General features: G+C 43.5%; 1 protein-coding gene across 3 annotated transcripts in view; it reads left to right on the top strand.

The window, feature by feature from the left end:
- malrd1 (MAM and LDL receptor class A domain containing 1) overlaps nucleotides 1–18,831 on the top strand; it is a 32,500-nt gene that overhangs the window by 3,939 nt on the left and 9,730 nt on the right. For all 3 annotated transcript variants that reach the window (XM_052054076.1, XM_052054078.1, XM_052054077.1), the window contains exons 6-21: nucleotides 1–144; nucleotides 1,716–1,868; nucleotides 2,381–2,486; nucleotides 2,562–2,929; nucleotides 3,247–3,695; nucleotides 5,707–5,794; nucleotides 5,869–6,048; nucleotides 6,209–6,365; nucleotides 7,483–7,639; nucleotides 7,716–7,826; nucleotides 9,753–9,966; nucleotides 10,061–10,308; nucleotides 11,529–11,820; nucleotides 13,302–13,547; nucleotides 13,809–13,966; nucleotides 18,370–18,550. In XM_052054076.1, the coding sequence (XP_051910036.1) occupies nucleotides 1–144; nucleotides 1,716–1,868; nucleotides 2,381–2,486; nucleotides 2,562–2,929; nucleotides 3,247–3,695; nucleotides 5,707–5,794; nucleotides 5,869–6,048; nucleotides 6,209–6,365; nucleotides 7,483–7,639; nucleotides 7,716–7,826; nucleotides 9,753–9,966; nucleotides 10,061–10,308; nucleotides 11,529–11,820; nucleotides 13,302–13,547; nucleotides 13,809–13,966; nucleotides 18,370–18,550 (3,252 nt within the window). The remainder of the gene's footprint in view (nucleotides 145–1,715; nucleotides 1,869–2,380; nucleotides 2,487–2,561; nucleotides 2,930–3,246; nucleotides 3,696–5,706; nucleotides 5,795–5,868; nucleotides 6,049–6,208; nucleotides 6,366–7,482; nucleotides 7,640–7,715; nucleotides 7,827–9,752; nucleotides 9,967–10,060; nucleotides 10,309–11,528; nucleotides 11,821–13,301; nucleotides 13,548–13,808; nucleotides 13,967–18,369; nucleotides 18,551–18,831) is intronic.

Below are 18,831 nucleotides of genomic sequence, written 5' to 3'. Positions count from 1 at the left end.
TTTTCGTTCCTAGCGTGCCCCCACCTACCAGTGGTTGCCCTCCGTCCTGGTTTGCTTGTGGAGGCAGTGGGCCGTGCATAGAGAGGGACAAAGTGTGCGACTTCACCCGCCATTGTCCCCACGGCGACGATGAAAACGACTGCCGTAAGCATTTTGGTTAAATTTATATACAGGTACTTGGAACAAGAATTATGAACAGTAAAAGTGTTACTTCAAGATTTGTTTGAATGCTCAAGAATTCAACTCACGTCTTTTTCTTCAAAATCCAAACAAACTTTCCTGTTAGAAATACTTTTAAGATGTATATATGTATCTTAAAATTGGAAAAATACCGTATATAACTTTTAAATATAGGAAAAATAAAAAAGGAAAAAGCTGTACAAATAATAAAACACTTATGACATTAATATTGAAAATAAATATAAAATCACAATAAAAGAAAATTAAATGAATTAATTATTACAAGTTTAATAAATGTAACACTTGTAATTAATTGCAAAAGGCATTATGCAGTATGTGATGAAATAAATGTGTTCCAGAATTATCCATTTAAGAGTGGACCCCACAAACGATTATGGTCCAAAAAAAGGTTTATCAACAAAACTCAAGTACAAATAATGACACTGGTCAAAGCCAGGATGAAACGAGAAGAACTAAAAGCGCTTGCATAAGGCATGGAAATTACAAACAGAATTAAGTTTATTCGTTTTTTAATTAGTTTGTCTGAAAAGGACAACAGGACCAAAACCCGTGAGATTCAAACCAAGAGTAAATTTACAAACTGAGAACACTACTAATACTTATACAGAGCAAAATATGGAACGACTAGAAAACTGCAACTTGAACGAAGGCTTGAGCAAGGCGAACTCTCCAACCCTGAATGGTCGGAATGAAAGTCCTTATCCCTTTCAGGGACAGCAGTTACTACAGTAGACAGCTTCTAATGTTATCAGGTCACAAGCTACCATTACTGGTGCATGATGTGATCATGATGAGTGAATAATGAGAGACAGGTCCACAGCTGGAATTAATCAGTCCACCTCTGCCAACCTCATGCGTACTGAACTGGTTGCCAGCCAATTGCAGGGCACACATTGATGAACAACCATTTGTGCTCACAATCACACCTAGGGAGGATTTAGAGCAAGGGTGTTAAACAGATTTTGTCGTGGGCCACTTCGGAGTTACGGCTTCCCTCGGGGGGCCGGTGCAAAATCTCAACGTTATTTATTACCCATGATATTTCGACATTTTGGAACAGATTTCAGCAAGAATCATGATTGTTGACACACATGATTTGCTCCCGCGGGCCACATGAAATGACGTGAGGGCCGGATCTGGCCCCCGGACCTTGACTTTGACACCTGTGGTATAGAGTGTTCCGAGGCATGTTTTTGAACTGTTGGAGTGAATCCAAGTATCCGGAGAAAGCCCACCCAGGCACGGGTAAAACTTCACACAGGAAGGCCAGAGCCGGAATCAAACGCTGCTCCTCTGCACTGCGAGGCGAATTGGCTAACCAGTCGTCACTGTGCCGCCCAGATTCAAACTGATGAAATTAAAAAAACTATAAAATTCAACAAACTTGGAATTTAAAAAAAATAAACATTCGGTATTATTATTCGGTTTTTGATCAATATTTCTCAGATTGGTAAATTTTTATTATTATTATAGTTGCCTTGCATCATGAAAGTATCCTTTATGCCTTTTTCCAGCCTCCGAGTGCGACTTTGAGGGCGGCTCCTGTGGCTGGTACGAACTCACTCTTGGTGATGGTTTCGACTGGGTCAGGGGCTCGTCCTCGGATGTACCGCCAGAGTATTATGGTCGGCCACCCCCTCCGGACCACTCCAGTAACAGCACAGAGGGTACGAGCATATCCCTGAGAACTCAATAGTCCGCCATATGTTGTTTTCGTCCCTGTCTGCTCTGTTTTCTGATATGCATTTTGGTCCCATGAGCTTGTTGAGTGGCAGTCTTACTGACATGACACATTTCCTAAGGGTAGCATCTGCTTGCATATCATGAAATGTGGTTTGCACTGGTATACTACTGTATTCAGTTTTGTTCAGATTCCATGTGATACAGATGGTAAGTTCTTAGTAACTTTGGAACATATTGTGCCACTTATTGTACAGGAAATAAGATAAGATAAGAAAACCTTTATTAGTCTCACAATGGAGAAATTCCCAATTCACAGCAACAAAGTTATGAAAGAAAGAAGTAGAACAACAAAATATAGGAGCTGCTGGAAAGGCAGCCACTCCCGCGGCGCCATTTTGAAGTCAAATAGGTCAGGTCTCGGAACAGAGTCTTGAGGAACACCAAATTAATGATATTCAGGGGTCTCTTTGTAAGATGAATTGTTGCTCCGTTACAGGTCACTTTATGTTCATACTGAAGAACAGCAGCAGTCTTTATCCACGGGCGGTCCTCAGAGGACCGTGGTTCCAGCAGTCGGCTTCCGGGTGCACTTTGACCTTCTGGTGAGGCAAAGCTCTAGCTTCATTGTCTTTTGCCAAATTTCATTCAATTTTTCAATTTCATTCTCCTCCCTCAAGGCATTACAACTCAGGCATATCAGTCGGGGCCGCCGACATGTACCTACGCATCCAAGGAGTCCAAAACAACACCATCATATGGAGGACTTTGTACGACCAGGGAAACCGCTGGAATCGGGTCAGTGTACAACTTGGTCGAATCACCCGGCCCTTCCAGATTGCACTGGCAAAAATCAGCCTGGGCGTTTTTGACGGTATCTCCGCGCTGGACGACGTGTCTTTCCACAACTGCTCCCTGCCACCCGCCACCGCCGAGTGCCCGCCGCACACACACTTCCACTGTACGCGCACCAGGGCGTGTGTGGACCGGCTGCTGCTCTGCGATCTGGTGGACGACTGTGGGGACGGTTCAGATGAAGAGGGCTGCCGTGAGTGAGATTTTCCATCCTAAAATATTGCCTTTTCTTGGTACAGTAGATATCATGAGAAGATCTACGATTAGCCTGAAAAGAATCAGCCATTTTGGTCCGAAGCAGCCATTTTGGTGGCTGCCATTTTGGCCATTTCAAGACGGCCCACATAAATGAATTACCCCTCCAGATTTTATCCATGTTATTTCCCACTCATCATCCATCCATCTATTCAGATTATAATCTTTATTAACCAAACACAGTTCAGTTGGTAATAACTGATTCCAGCCATTGATATTATTTATTTACATTTTTGGTGTTGTAATTTGTCACAGTCCCTGAGCTGCAGTGCAACTTTGAGCAAGGTCTGTGCAGCTGGAAACAGGAGCAAAACGGTGCCGGCGACATTTTCGATTGGACCCGCAACCGAGGTCCCACCCCATCGTTCAACACGGGGCCCTGGAAGGACCACACGCTAGGCACCAGCTACGGCCACTACCTCTACATCGAGTCGTCCGTCCCCCAGAAGTTCAAGGACACGGCGGTGCTGCTGAGCCCGGCCTTCGAGCCCACCCACCGACGCGGCATGAAACCCTTCAACACCCGCCAGCCGTGCGTGTTCCGCTTCCACTACCACATGTTTGGCTCGCAAGTGTTCTGCCTGGCCATCTATCTCAGGACCACGTCGACGGGCCGCGGCCAGTTGCTGTGGGTAGGATATGCCGACCAGGGGAATATTTGGCACAGGAAGACTCTTTACCTCACCAGCGCTCGACCTTTCCAGGTAATATTCCACCTGTAAAATCTAGCATTTGGCTCCTTCTTAGAGAACAGAGTGAGACAAAAAGTTTATTGACGGACCGATTATGTTCACCTGTAAACGTTATAAGTGTATTTGAGGTTCACCTGGAAGCAGAGTACTGGTAACTTTTTGCAAATAGCTAACTTTTTGCAAATCGTGTCAACACAGAAAGTGGTCCTCCAGAGTTCTAATACTAATCTCTATATAACAACTTCAACATCGATCTCTCTGTGATGGATGATGCTGTAATTCATGAGCGAATATAACCTCACAGGCAACGTAAAGATTTCTCCTTCATCAGGGTTAGTATTATTGATAACAGGAAGTCCTTTTTTAAAAATTATTTATTTACTCCACAGCTAATCCATTCCACACTGATGTATTTGCATTTAGATGGGTCGACAAGATGGAATAGAAATAGCTGGTTGTGGATATTTTGCCTGTAGGATCTGTGCGATAGAGCGCATACTGTATGTCTTACCGTATTACATGAATCATTTCAGTCGAGCTCTTCCCAACCTATTCTTTCCCCTCCACCTAAAAAAAACAGCAAACAAAAATCAATAATAACATTTAGTAATGATCATCATCATCATCACCATAATAATAATAACAATAATAATAACAATAATACATCATCCCGGAACTCGTCACCCCCAAACTTCTCCTCCTCGGTGTGTCCCCTACGATCTGCCAGTGGATCCTCAGCTTCCTGACGGGACGGACACAACAGGTGAGACTGGGAGCAACAACATCATCAACATGCACCACCAGCACTGGAGCCCCACAGGGATGTGTCCTCTCTCCACGGCTCTTCTCCCTCTGCACAAAGATTGCACCTCAACAAATCCAGCTGTCAAACTCATAAAGTTCGCAGACGACACCACGGTCATCGGTCTCATCAAAGACGGCGACGAGTCTGCGTACCGACAACAAGTGGAGCAGCTGGAGCTCTGGTGCAGCCGACACAACCTCGGGCTGAACACGCTCAACACTGTAGAGATGATCGTGGACATCAGGAAACATTCTTCTCCACAGTTGCCCCTCACACTATCCAACTGCCCTGTGTCAACCGTCAAGACCTTCAAGTTCTTAGGAATCACAGTCTCCCAGGACATGAAGTGGGAAGTCAACACCATCTCCATCCTGAAAAGGGCCCAGCAGAAGATGTACTTCCTGAGGCTGCTGAGAAAGCATGGCCTGCCACAGGAGGTGCTACGCTAGTTCTACATGGCAGTCATCGAATCAATCCTGTGTTCTTCCATCACGGTTTGGTTTGGGGCCGCCACAAAAAAGGACAAAATCCGACTTCAACGGACAGTTAGGACGGCGGAAAAAATCATTGGCACCGCCCTACCCACTCTTGAGGACTTGCACACTGCAAGAATCAAGACCAGGGCACGGAAAATCCTCCTGGATCCCCCGCACCCTGCCCACCACCTTTTCCAGCTACTCCCCTCAGGCAGGCGCTACAGATCCATGCACACCAAATCCAGCAGACACTTAAACAGCTTGTTCCCTCCAGCCATTAACTCCCTAAACAGTCACTGACGTAGTCACTCTTCTTGTACTACAAATACTGCTACTGGTCACTCTAAAATGGTTCAGTGATTTTCTGCACCAACTATACAAACTGTCATCGTATTGTATTCTACCACTGATCACTTTAGCTCTGCTTGATACTTTGCACGTTGTCTCTCTTACATTACGAAATGTCCTTGCATACCTATTTGTCATGTCCTTGTTTACGATGATACTAATGCAGCGTGTTATACCGGAGACAAATTCCTTGTGTGTTCTACATACTTGGCCAATAAAGATGATTCTGATTCTGAATAATATAAAAGTCTTATTTTCAAACCAAGGCCAAATTGAAGTTTTCACAAGTTTCCTTAAATATTAAGGATGGGCCCTAATTTAGTCATGCTTTGCTTCCGGGTGTTTTCTTCTACATTGTTGCCCACACAAGTTGTGTTTTTGTCCCTGTGGCTAGATTGTAATTGAAGGTACAGTTGGAGATGATTTCAACGGGGACATCGCAATCGACGACCTCTCCTTCTTGGGCTGTGTGCCACATGAAGGTACGCCTGCGCCTGTGAGGTCAGCGTATGTGTTCCGACTGAACATTAAAGATGTGTGCCACTTGACAACAAAGGTGAGCTGCCCAAGGCGAACAACACTGACCCCACAGGGACCACGCCGACGCCATCGGTTCAGCCCCATCGTTGTCCCCAAGGGGAGTTTGCATGCGGTTCGGTTGGGGAGTGCGTTACCCCCGAAAAAGTGTGCGACTTCAGGCGCGACTGTTCGGATGGCTCAGATGAAAGCGACTGTGGTAAAAATGGGGAAAAAAACCCAGACACTTTTTAAAATCAAGTTCTTGTCTGTTCATCAACCCCTTAAACCTAATTAATTGACCTTTATAACTCTACTCCTAATCCCAACCCGCACCATAGCCAAACCTGAACTCTAATTTCCTTACTCTTTTCATGCAGTGGCTGAGGAGTGTGATTTTGAAGGTGGTAAAACATGCGGTTGGGAGACTATTGTCCCCATCCCAGTGTCTATGCATGCATTTCGCTGGTCCCCCGACCGAGGGGAGAGCATTCATGCCGGAGAGCAGTATCATCGTCCAGTCACCGACCACACCCTGTGAGCAACAGCAAATTTATATTTTTTAATCTACATTGTATTAATTATTTTTCATGTTATGCATTTTCTTCACCATTTAAAACCTTTCCCAGGTGTCTTACATTACTAGTCTCTGACATTCTTCTGTCGAAATGAAAAAGAATGACAGTTAGCATCCACTTAAAACATCTATGTTGCAACAACTTGGTTCTGTGGGTGCTGTTTTGTTACATGCAAATGAGGCACTGCTCACCACCTTTACCATGCAGAGTATACTATATGTACTTGTATATACAGCATAACATAAACATATACATACATATGTCAATGTATGTTATACTGTACAGTGCGTGTGTGCGGGTGGGTGGGTGTGTGTGTGTAAAAAGTGTGACAATCGCATGGGGTGTCTCGACATCAACACATAAGCAGATGTGAACCTTTTTTGGGGCTCTTAACAGGCACAATTGATGAAATAAATAATAACCAATCATTTTTCCTCTTACCTAATCATTTTGGCATTAGTTCATTTTTTTTGTTTGTTTTTTTTTTTTTTTGGACACAGGTGCATCGCAGGTTTTATTTAGTTATTTATTTTCGGGAGGGGGGGGTGTTTCAGATAGGGCTCAGACTTCAGAAGGGTGGGAGAGTATGTTACGTTCTACGCATCTACAAGTCTGGATCACGTGGCCAGACTTGGGGAAAAAAAAACAACCCATAAAAAACCCCATCTCTTTTAATGTTCATGGAGCCGGGCAAAATGCAGCAACAGGCTACATTCGGCCCGCGGGCTGTAGTGTGGGGACCACTGATTTACAGTGTTCCAATCACTTGCCATGCATGTTTTTGGAATGTGGGAGGAAACCGGAGTACCCGGAGAAAACCCACGCAGGCACAGGCAGAACATGCAAACTCCACACAGGAAGGCCGGAGCCAGAATCGAACCCGGTACCTCTGCACTGTGAGGTCGACGTGCTAACCAGTCAACCACTGCCCATTTTATATGTATTTATATAGATGGATAGATGTATCAATACTTTATTTTATCTTTTGAAAATGACTCCAGCTATCTGTCTCAGATGACCTGTCTTTTATCTGAAACTAAAGGCTAACTCACCACTTCAATCATTTCTGGTCCCAGGGGCAGCCCTCATGGTTGGTACATGTGCGCTGACAGTTCTAACGGCGGCTACGGCCACATCACCGACATCCAGACGCCCCTTATTGCATCCACCGGGCCACATTGCATCCTGGTCTTCTGGTACCACATGGGCGGATTTACTGTGGGCTCACTACAAGTAAGTACAGAGAGCCCTGTCATAAGTCGTAGTTCCACCTGTCAGCATCTGCAGTTGTCCCTGATCTCTTTTGCAGCTTTTGCTGAGGCGTGGAAACATCACTCATGAGGTTTGGTCTCAGACTGGTAACCAAGGCAACAAGTGGAGACGTGGTGAAGTGTTCTTGGGGTTGTCAAATGACATTCAGGTTTGGAAATGCTTTTCTTCTAATATGGTGTTTGATTCATTCATTTCATTAATTGCTGAAAATCTTGCCTTCCAATACAACGGTGTTATTGCACCTATAAATGTCTGTCAGTGAGGAGTTTCTCACTTTGCAGCAACTCATGAAAATCACCCATGGGTCTAAATATCTTGTTAAATTTGTTAGCATGGGACAAAAGCTGTCGGAGCAGCTAATCTATGAAGGCGATGAAAGTGTCCACAAATTACCCAAAAATGGCAACTTCAAACCAAAATGACAGACTTCCTGTGTCTTTTCAGGCACGAGTGCTTAGGACGTTTTTGTAGTTCTACTCATAATAGACTTTTTTAACCAAATTTTATGTTGCCATGTAAAAGTGTTTTTGAGGACTCAATTGAAGATTCTGCTCGGCCTTGGGCTGTTGCTTCATGGTCTGTGGTGAGTCTTTTTTTTTCCACCACATGCAATAAGAAAAATGATTAATTCTCCAAATGCACCCACATGACCAATATACACAGTTCAAATTTGACAGCAATTGGATCTATAAATCTATAGAAGGGGTCTATCTTTGAAGGACCCCTAGAAAGGGCCAAGTAATGACCACATTGAACACAAAATGGCAGACTTCCTTTGTGCTTTTTAAAGACCTTGTTGTGGTTCTACTTATGATAAATGTTTATCCCTAATTTCTTCCCCTTCTTCGAGTTGATTCATACTGCATATCTGGCAGCAAATGGACACAACCCGTTGGAGTTGATGTTGTTCGAGATCCCCTCCAAAATGGTCAAAATGAACCGAAAATAGCTACTTGAAAGCAAAATGGCAGACTTCCTGTGTCTTTTCGGGAAGGGTGTTCTTGAGACTTTTTTGAGGTTCATCTCATGATAGACACAGTTACCAAATTTCAAATGATTATGTGAAATTGAAGCTGAATTTTCAAAAATTTTCTGGTCTTTTTGTTGTTATTCGAGCTTTGTAATCAACAGCAAGTCATACTTTGCTGCCACACACAATGATGAAAATGTATAATTATTGCTGTTTTAATGTCTCCACACTGTCGAGTACATCTGCTTCAAATGTGGTACAATTAGGAAAAATTCCTTGCAGGAGCTTGTGTGGAACATTGGCAACAACCAATTTTATCCGAAAATGTGTTCTTGAAACTAAAATAGTCTTTTTAGCATGTGTTCTTGAGACTTACGATATTTGCGAGTCTACTTATAATAGTCATTAGAACCAAAATTAAGGTTGCTAAGTGAAACTAGTTTTGAAGGACTGAATTATTTTCTCCAAAATGGTAATTCATTTGGCCTAAAAACCACCACGATGGGGAAATGAGCCTGATGAAGTATTTGAATATGTTTGTCCAAATAATATAATAGCCTTCTATGCTGTTTGCGAATCAAATTACTTCTTTCCCACACGCCGACATGACTCATTATCTGATGGACTTGTTTAATGCCAAATCCATCAAATCCAAGTCTGCCCCAAATGGGCAAAAGTCCTGATCGTGGCACTAATGAGTCCTTACTTGGCGTCTGACAGCCGAGGTCAGTCCAGGGGCAACAGACTTTGTGTGTGTCAGCCAAAGGTTTGATTTGTCTCTGGGAGCAACATCGCCGACAGTCATTAACCTTTGTGTCAGCCGTTGTCTCCACGCGTATGCTACCAGCCGCCAAGTTGATGAGTCGCCGTTTTTTTTTTTTTCTTACTTCTATAGACGTGCAGAGTGTGCTAGTGGCCTTTTCAAATGAGCCTCATAAAGACTTAACCTGACGATCTTAAATTTTCGTGCCTGACGGGTGTCGTTGGTCATTTCACTCTGCCTGCTCATTTCTGTTCTGCAAAGTGGCAGTTATCATGACTACTCCAAAAGGTTAGGAAAGCCCGTCTATAAAATGAATGTCAGCCGTGTTGTTGCCCCGTCAGGTGGTGTTCCGAGCCAAGCGCGGGATCAGCTACATGGGCGACATGGTGATTGACGATGTCAGCTTCGTGGACTGTGCGCCTCCGCTGCCCACACAAGGGCCATGTACCCCCGAGCAGTACACCTGCGCCAATGGTCGCTGTATCCCCCGAGACAACCTATGCGACTTCATCGACCACTGCGGGGACGACTCGGATGAGGAACCCTATATTTGCAGTGAGTGGAAATCTAAGGACAGGTTAGGGTCCTCCGCGCAGTAAGCGGGAGGGAAATGGGATTTTCTTTTACTGTCTCACCGTCTGGTTTTCAGAGGTGTTTAGCGGCCGCTGCAATTTTGAGTTTGACCAGTGCTCCTGGCGCCAGAGCTCGGAGGATGATTTTGATTGGCAGATCAAAGCCGGCAGCACTCCCACTTTCGGCACGGGCCCGTCCACAGACCATACCCTGAGGGATACCTCTGGGCACTACCTCTACCTGGAGAGCTCCTTCCCTCAAGTGGCTGGAAATGCCGCCCGCATTTCGGGGCCATTGCTGAGCCATAGGAGCTCCCAGTGCAAGGTCAGGCAAAAATTGAATTATTTCAAATTGTTTTCTTTCTATTGCACAATGCACAATGACTTGCGGAATATTTTTTTTCCTAGCGAGCGCTTACTGAAAAAGTCTAAGATTCAACGACTCTAATTGAAGGAGATAGATACATTTGTCATATTAATTCATTGTTCATTTGACTTTATTTCAGCGAAAGCCTAACCTAAAACGCCCAAAATATTTATGGATAAGTCTGATATTGTTTTTGCAGAATCAATTATTGCATGTGTCTGTTTAAAAAAAAATACACGGGAAGAGGACATTGAAAACATATTTACCTATTAAATCGTAATGTTGGGGCAAACAAATTGCAATAAAAATTGTTTTCAAAATGGTTCCTTTGAAAAGAAAATAACATGCATTATTAAAAAATGCACACACACACACACACATATATATACCCCCCCCCTCACACACACACACACTAGTCAGTATTAATTGCCTCTTGTGTCATCGCAGCTGTCAGCCTGTTGGCGGGAGAGATCGACCGCCCAGTTCATCTGTCATCTCCCGCCCTCGACCTGTCAGTCAATTCGTCAATCACGCCAGCGGTTAAATTAGTGGGAGGGGGGCGGCAAACGAATCAGTCTGCCGTGGCTGATGGAAGCTGGTATAATCACGCCCCTTTTGAGAGAAAATCTTCCCGTGAAAAAATGGGTCCATACGCCATAAGCAAGTTTTTTTATTTAATGCTATTGTCGAGAACATCACAAAAAAATCAGGACAAATCTAAAATGATCATTTGGACTACGCTTCAAACAAATTGTAACGAGCCCAAAAAAAGTGCATTATCCACACATAAGACAAATAAACGTCTACTTCAAATGGATCCTCCTTTTTCTCTGTGCCCCCAAACCCCACCAACAGACATCCCCACCTGGAGTTGAGTAAAGAAATACTCTCAAGCCAATATTTGCATAAATCTGGAATACAAACCAAGGTTTTTGGTTACATAATGACAAATTACTAAATGCCTCTCCACAAATCAACCGCCCCAAATAAATCACTCCCTCTCTGTGCAGTTAGTTGAATAAATACATGATGCCAACTAAATACAGTAAGCGGCTTGGCCACTATTTGCAGGAATACGCAATATCTGCACTTTTTTTTTCTTGGTTCATTACCTCAAACAAAACAAAAAAAATGAACACCTCCCCACTAATTCTGGATAATTATGACGTTTCCCTCAGATGCGCTTCTTCTTCCACATGTCCGGAGATGGCATCGGAGCACTGGGCGTGTTCCAGAAGAGCCAAAGGGGTCTTGACCTCCTCCTCAACCTGACGGGCAACCACGGCAACTACTGGCAGATGGGGGAGGTCCCGCTGAGCCACAGCGAGGACTTTCGAGTCATTTTGGAAGGACGAGTGGGCCGAAATCCCAAGGGGGACATCTGCCTGGACGACATCACCTTTTCGCCAGGGTGCCTGCTCGCCTCCTCAGCCGTGATAGAGGACGACGCCACTCCCCCTCCTCCTGAAGGTATACTTTTCAAGGTCATTTCGAATGCTCTACTTCCTACATTGCACCCTTATCTCTTTTGACACGTTATATTCGCCCGCAAAGGTCTTGTAATTGCTTTGCTGCCACCCTCCTCTAGGCACCTCCATTTGTCCAAGTAGCAAAAGCACATGTTTGGCAAAGTTCTTTTTTTTTTTTCTTCAGCCAGTTTGACGATGTGTCCCTTAAGCAACACTTACAATTGAAGAATACTTTTTGATTGCTCACATTTCACTATTTTATAAATAATTTTTCAAAATCATATTTTAGATCGGGCGGCCCGGTAGTCCGGTGGTTAGTACGTCGGCTTCACAGTGCAGAGGTACCGGGTTTGATTCCAGCTCCGGCCTCCCTGTGTGGAGTTTGCATGTTCTCTACGGGCCTGCGTGGGTTTTCTCCGGGTGCTCCGGTTTCCTCCCACATTCCAAAAACATGCGTGGCAGGCTGATTGAACACTCTAAATTGTCCCTAGGTGTGAGTGTGAGTGCGAATGATTGTTCGTTTCTGTGTGCCCTGCGATTGGCTGGCAACCGATTCAGGGTCCCCCGCCTACTGCCCGAAGACAGCTGGGATAGGCTCCAGCACCCCCCGCGACCCTAGTGAGGATCAAGCGGCTCGGAAGATGAATGAATGAATGAATATTTTAGATCTCCGCGACCCTTGTGAGGATAAAGCGGTTCGGAAAATGAATGAATGAATGAATGGATATTTTAGATCTTATTTTTGTGCTCTGTATACATTTTTAACAGTTACCGCGTATTTGCCTCCCTCCCGATTTCAGGGTTTTTTTTTGGGTGGGATATCTATCTTACACAAAGGTTTCAAATCCTCAAACCAATTTTAATATCACTCTGAGACAACCCAAGGACATACAAAATGCATTTTTCAAATAACAATTCATTTTATGAAGGCACAAAAAAAAATCCAATAAAATGCACACAAAAAAAGTGAAATCAGGAGGGGGGAAAATATTTTTTCACGGCACTGTTTGCTCTATTTCTAATTTATTTTATTTGTGATATGGGATTAATTGAACATTTTTAGATAATAAACCTATTTAAAAATGTTATTAATTTTTGTATTGTAATTCATTTTTTGTAGTAAAAGTAGTGTAGTGAAAAGTGAAAATTGTATTCATATTGTTACTGTCCACTTATTTTTTTTTTTTTATTCCTCAATTCTTTGTTTATATTTTATTCATTTGATGCTTTATTTCTGAGATTTTTTTTCAAACTACTTGTACTAGTGGTGGGTATTATATTTTGAATGTTTTATATCAAGTGTTGAACTTTATTTTTGACTTCTTTTTTCTACTCCCCTCGCCAAGAGAGTCCTCGGTATAGTTTTAAAAATCAACTTTGGGAATCAGTCAGCAGAGCCTGAGGATGATGATGATGGAGGAAACCCATGCTGTCAATTTGGGAACTCAATTGCTTTTGTCCATTGCTGTGTGTTCTTTCTAGGCTGGTGTCCTCCAGGGTCCCTGCCTTGCGCAAACGGCCGCTGCTACTCCCCCGGCCAGAGCTGCGACTTCCGCGACGACTGCGGCGACGGCTCAGACGAGGAGAGCTGCGGGACATCCTGCTCCTTCGAAGATGGCCCGTGCGGCTGGAAGAACTCGCTGGCGGACAATTTTGACTGGTTGCTGGGAAGCGGCTCGGTCCAGAGCATACGGCCGCCGTACGACCACACGTTGAAGGATGAGAGCGGTTTGTTATCCGGCCAGCGCCTCCTTGCAAGGCTTTTTTTTTTTTTTAGCTCCACATCGTAGCCCTTTTTTGTGTGCTATTATTTCATCTTTACTTCTTCCTTATCTTTCCTCTTCTGTCCTACATCTCTTTCTATGCAACGCCTTTGCCTTCCGTCTGTGGTAATACGAGTTAGATGCCATTCAAACATTGTCTATTCTGGCAAGAGTATGTGACACTCATGAAAAACAGGCCTCAAAATGGATTCTCCTTCTTCCTCAGGTCACTTTCTGTATTTAGAAGCCACACCAGTGGGACTGAAAGGCGACAAGGCTCACATCAGTAGTTCGGTATGGAAGGAGTCCAGCTCCATCTGCAAGCTCTCCTTCTGGTACTACATTTCCCACAAGGCCTCAGGAACCATCCGTCTGCTCGTGAAAGTAAGCGTGTGTGAAAACCAAAACGTGACGATCCTCCATTATTACATATTTTTGTAATACCTCCTGTGCGCTGATATCACCCTCTTGCTTTTCCCCTTCATTTTTTCAATTTTTTCAACGTCCTGTGTGGTCATATCACTTTCTCCCCTTTATTTTCTCCTTCCTTCCTTCCATTCTTGTTACAGTGATCCCTCACCACTTTTCCCTTCGAGTTTTGCAGCTTCGTTTTTTTGCGGGTGGGGTTTTTTCCCAACGTTAATCATATATGAATAAATAAAATACAGCCATATTGGCACCCACATTGCGGGAAGACACAATCTCATCGTTGTTTCATGTTGATGTGGAGACAGAGATTTCCCTGCATTCTGAGCAAAAAGATGACATGACTCTGAGGCTTTTTACATGCCCACTCAAACAAGGAGTCTGATTGGTTTACCGGCGTGGCATCGACCAATGAGAGCACAAGTGGATTTTCCCCCTGAACTGATTGGTAGCGTATCATCGCTAGTGTGTCGACTGTCTCGCTGATTGTATTTCAGTATTGTGTTTGCGATCGCTTTTTTTGTTCAAGCGATCGCTTTTCCTGACGAGTAAAGCTGCACTCCAACCCCTTGCTCCCTCGCCCCCTGACTCAATGCGTCCCAGCTGTGTGAAAATGTGTTAGCACGCTCGTCGGAGACGGGCCCATCAATCGACACATTGCTTTCACGGCGGCGGCAGGAGCAAGGGGTTTTTCGCAGCCTTGACCATAATGGCTCAGGCAAAGGCTGAAATGACAGCCGAAACTGTCAGCTTGGTAAAAGTTTCTTCACTCAGAAAAAAAAAAGACTAAAACCTATTTCAACTAATAAGAAGACAAGATGAGCGTCATAGCGCTACCCACCACCGTGTTTTTCCTCCAATTTAAAAACCTCAGCTACACCATCAGCAGCTCTAACAGAAAAGTCTTGAGTGATTCAAAAGCCTTCAAGTCAAGTGAGAGCCATCTTCTATGCCACTAACACAAGTCTTTTCGACTCTCACAAGGGTCGCGGGAGGTGCTGGAACCTATCCCAGCCGTCTTCGGGGCAATAAGCGCGGGACACCCTGAAACGGTTGCCAGCCAATCGCAGGGCACACACAGACGAACAACCATCCGCACTCACACTCACACTTAGGGACAATTTCATATGTAAAGTGTAAATTAATATTTACCTACTGTATTGGCCCAAATATGAGACGGCCCTGATTATAAGACGACCCCCTCTTTTCCAAGACTCAAGTTTGAAAAAAGGCTTTTTGAACACCAAATTAATTTTTATACAGAAAAGAATTACAGTTCATCTGAAACAAATGATTATAACAATATATTTGAGAGAAAAGGCATGTTATTTTGCCTCATTCAGATCTAAAGTGCAATCACATTCGTAAATGAATGGCTTCTGGTTTTTGAATTGTAAGTTACATTCTAACTTCTCCTCAGCTGCCGATCTTCGACCCACTTTTCTCCAGATTGTCGCTACGTTTCTCCATTTTCTGTTATCTCTTTTATTATTTTCTTCTGTTTTCTTCCTTACCGCTATTTTTTATTTTTCTTCTTTGTGACAGGGTTTCATTTTGGCCTGGGGAGTCAAGTTCAGCAGTCGCTTCAATGATATTTGGCGCTATATCTACCCCGGTCAAGGATGATGCCTCGTACTGATGTCCAAAAAAAAACGTTTACTCGTGGAACACCGTGAAAACTAAAACACATTTCAAACAACAATCAAAATTACAATACATATTATTACATACATAATAATTGAACAGGACATTAAATAAATAAACACAAAATGACATACCGTGTGCACCTTGGTAAACCGAAAGTAGATCAAATTACCGGTAAATCACGTAGACCACATGGTATCGTAGCTCTTCACGAACTTTCTCTCTAATTCCTCGCTATCCACGGCACATGACCCGGAAGTGATTCTTAGCAAATATTCCAAATAACATTTTCAGAGGATTTAAAGAAAAAAACAAATATGAAAGTTCACATAGAAATACAAAATACTTTTGCAAAACAACAAGCCTAAAATAAATTGTATTTACGTTGTCATGACAACCAACAACTCAGTCTTGGCGCCAGTTACAGGCGCCACATAGCGTCGTGACTGGGTATAATGTCTAGACCCCAAATATAAGACGACGCCCACTTTTTTAGTCTTAATTCATGCAAAAAACCACCGTCTTATATTCGGGCCAATACGGTATTTTAATTTGATACCTGTGATGTTTCTTACAGCAACATCAATGATCAGACAGACGGCACGTAACTAGGCTGTTGTCACTTGCATGTCATCTCAGAGCTTCACCAACAGCCGCGAAATTCCGGTTCACGTTTAACTGTATGCAAACATTACACACAAAAACGTGAAAATTTCTAAAGGAGGCAAATCCTGCTTCACGGTTTTTCACTTTTCGCGGGGGTCAGGTACCAATTAACCGCTTACCTTTATTTACTCCTCCTCCTTCCGACCATATTTACAGTGTATTCATTCCTACCTTCTTCATTTCATCCCTCATACCCTTCATTGCCATTATCTTTTTGTTACACTTTTTTTTTTTGCTACATTCCTTCCTTCCATCATTTTGTAATTAGGTGTGCATGGCTCAAATTTGGTCACAATTTCTAGGTGGAGTTCTCCTTTTCAGGAAGCTCAAATGGTCATGCCAAACCGAAATAGCATTTTTTTTATCCTTGGAAAGTCAGATTTACTCGTAACACTTGTATTACGTCTCATTAGCGTATTTTACATGCACCAACAGTAAAGGCTTGAGAGCCATTGGCACTTAATGGATATTTCCTTCGTACACGGCAGCTTGTAGTATTTTGCAAGAGCAATGTTCACATGGTTTTCATTTCATTTTTTCATGATGTGATTCTACATGTAAAGGAAATATGGTGACAACTGAAGAGCGGCTTGTGGTTGATTGTGACAATGGATGAGTAGGTGGAAAGCCGCTTCCTCTCAGACATACTTTTGTGGTGGGCGTACAGTATTCAAGCCAAGAGGAAACTATTTTTTTTTTTAATTCATGTAAAATTCTGTATGAAGGCCGTGTCCTTGTTTGAACGAGAAACTGCTTGTCCCATTTGTGTCTGAGGAAATGTAAAACGAAAGGCATCAAACTGCACTCCGTCGTCATGGGCTTGTAAAATTCTTTTGTAATGGTAATCCTAAATGACCCTTGACCTCATCGAGTCCACCAATCAGGACTCATTTAATTTCGAATTACTGGTAATGTCATCTTCCTTACTTCCACCTTTTTGTTTCACTTCTTTTGTCATCATATGACCTTCTTTGCTTCTTTCTTTTCTGTCTGACTTTTCTATCCATCCTCCCTTCACCCAGGTTCTTTTTTGTTCCCTTATGGCACTATTACCTTCTTGACATCCTCCTTGCTGACTCATTCACTCTCCCCTACCTTTCTTTCTTCCTTTTGTGTTTTTCTTGGACTTTCTCCTTGACAAACTTCTTTTCACCTTGTGTTTAGGTTTTTGTGAACTTACTTACATCCTCCTTTCCTTTCTATTTTCTCCCTTCCTCTCTCCCTTACTTTGTCTCCGCTTTCCTTTTCTATCTTTTTGTCCATCTTCTTGTGTGCACTGTTTGCTATCTGCTTTAGTTCCTTCTTTCCTTTCTTTCGGCACATTCTGCTTTTCAGTTTTACTACCTCTGTCAGCCCCAGCATTTGTTCGTTCTTTGACTTCCTTTTTGCTAATATTACGTTCTTTTATTCCTCATTTCTTACTGAATCACTCTCTCCCTTTCTCCCTTACACGTTTTTTGTTGGACCTCCTGTGCACATTTTTTGCCTTTCAAGTTGAGCTATTTAGTCAAGTCCTCTTGCCTTCATTCGCTGCATTTCACCATATTTTGTTTGGAACTAATTATTTGCATACTGCCCTATGGCCTTATTTTATCTCCTCTTTCTGTCAGTCATTCCTTCTTCCATTCAGTCTGTTTTTTTTTGTTGCATCAATTTATCATAATTAAGATCTTCATAATAACTCTCTCCTCTGAACTACAACTTGACACTGGGAAGACACGAGACACATGACGCATGGCTGGGTGTGATGGCGTCTCCCCCAAAGCCCCACTCCGGGTCACATCGCTCGTTTGAACGCTGCATTAGTCACCATGTGGTGCCTGGCTGCTGCCATGGGAAAAGACTCGCGGAGGAATTACATACTTGGCATGCCTTTTAATATATTCCATATGCGGCATGAGAGAGGCAACGATAAACGAAGACACAGTCTGAAAAGCGGCGGGAAACTTTGAATGACCAAAATCTGTTCACGAGCACCTTCACTGGATGAAGCCAGCTCACTACTTCTTGACCCTGTGTAGTGTGTTTTCGTGATGATCTTCTCTACCCAGACGGAGAACGCCATGTGGGAGGCGTGGAACAAATCAGGCCATCAGGGGAATGGGTGGAAGCGTGCCGAGGTGCCGCTGAGAAGGCTGAGGAACTTCCGGGTGATATTCGAGGGTGTGCGTTGGCGCGACGTGAGTGGGGGCGCTGCCTTGGACGACCTGAAATTCAAAGACTGCGCCCCGAGTGAGTGACGACGGCGAGCGGCGTGAATGATGAAATGATGTTTGCGTTTTCCTTCGCAGGCGATGCAACGCGGTGCAATTTCACAGCGTGATTAGTTTAATGGGACTCGACGGCGAGGGATAAGAGATGTTTTTGATGTTGATGTATGATCCTGGGCGAGGCCACTCACTGCGTGGCTCTGTCCAAATCTGAACATATTGCTAATTTCACTTTTTACATCTTCCTTTCCTTCCATCTTTTTGTTGTGCTTCCTGTGTGCTAATGTTTGCTTCTTTCTTTCC

Source organism: Hippocampus zosterae, chromosome 20, assembly GCF_025434085.1.
Source record: "Hippocampus zosterae strain Florida chromosome 20, ASM2543408v3, whole genome shotgun sequence".
In the NCBI taxonomy this organism is placed as follows: domain Eukaryota; kingdom Metazoa; phylum Chordata; class Actinopteri; order Syngnathiformes; family Syngnathidae; genus Hippocampus; species Hippocampus zosterae.
The sequence above is the reverse complement of the archived record's forward strand: the minus strand, read 5'-3'. Positions and strand labels throughout refer to the sequence as shown.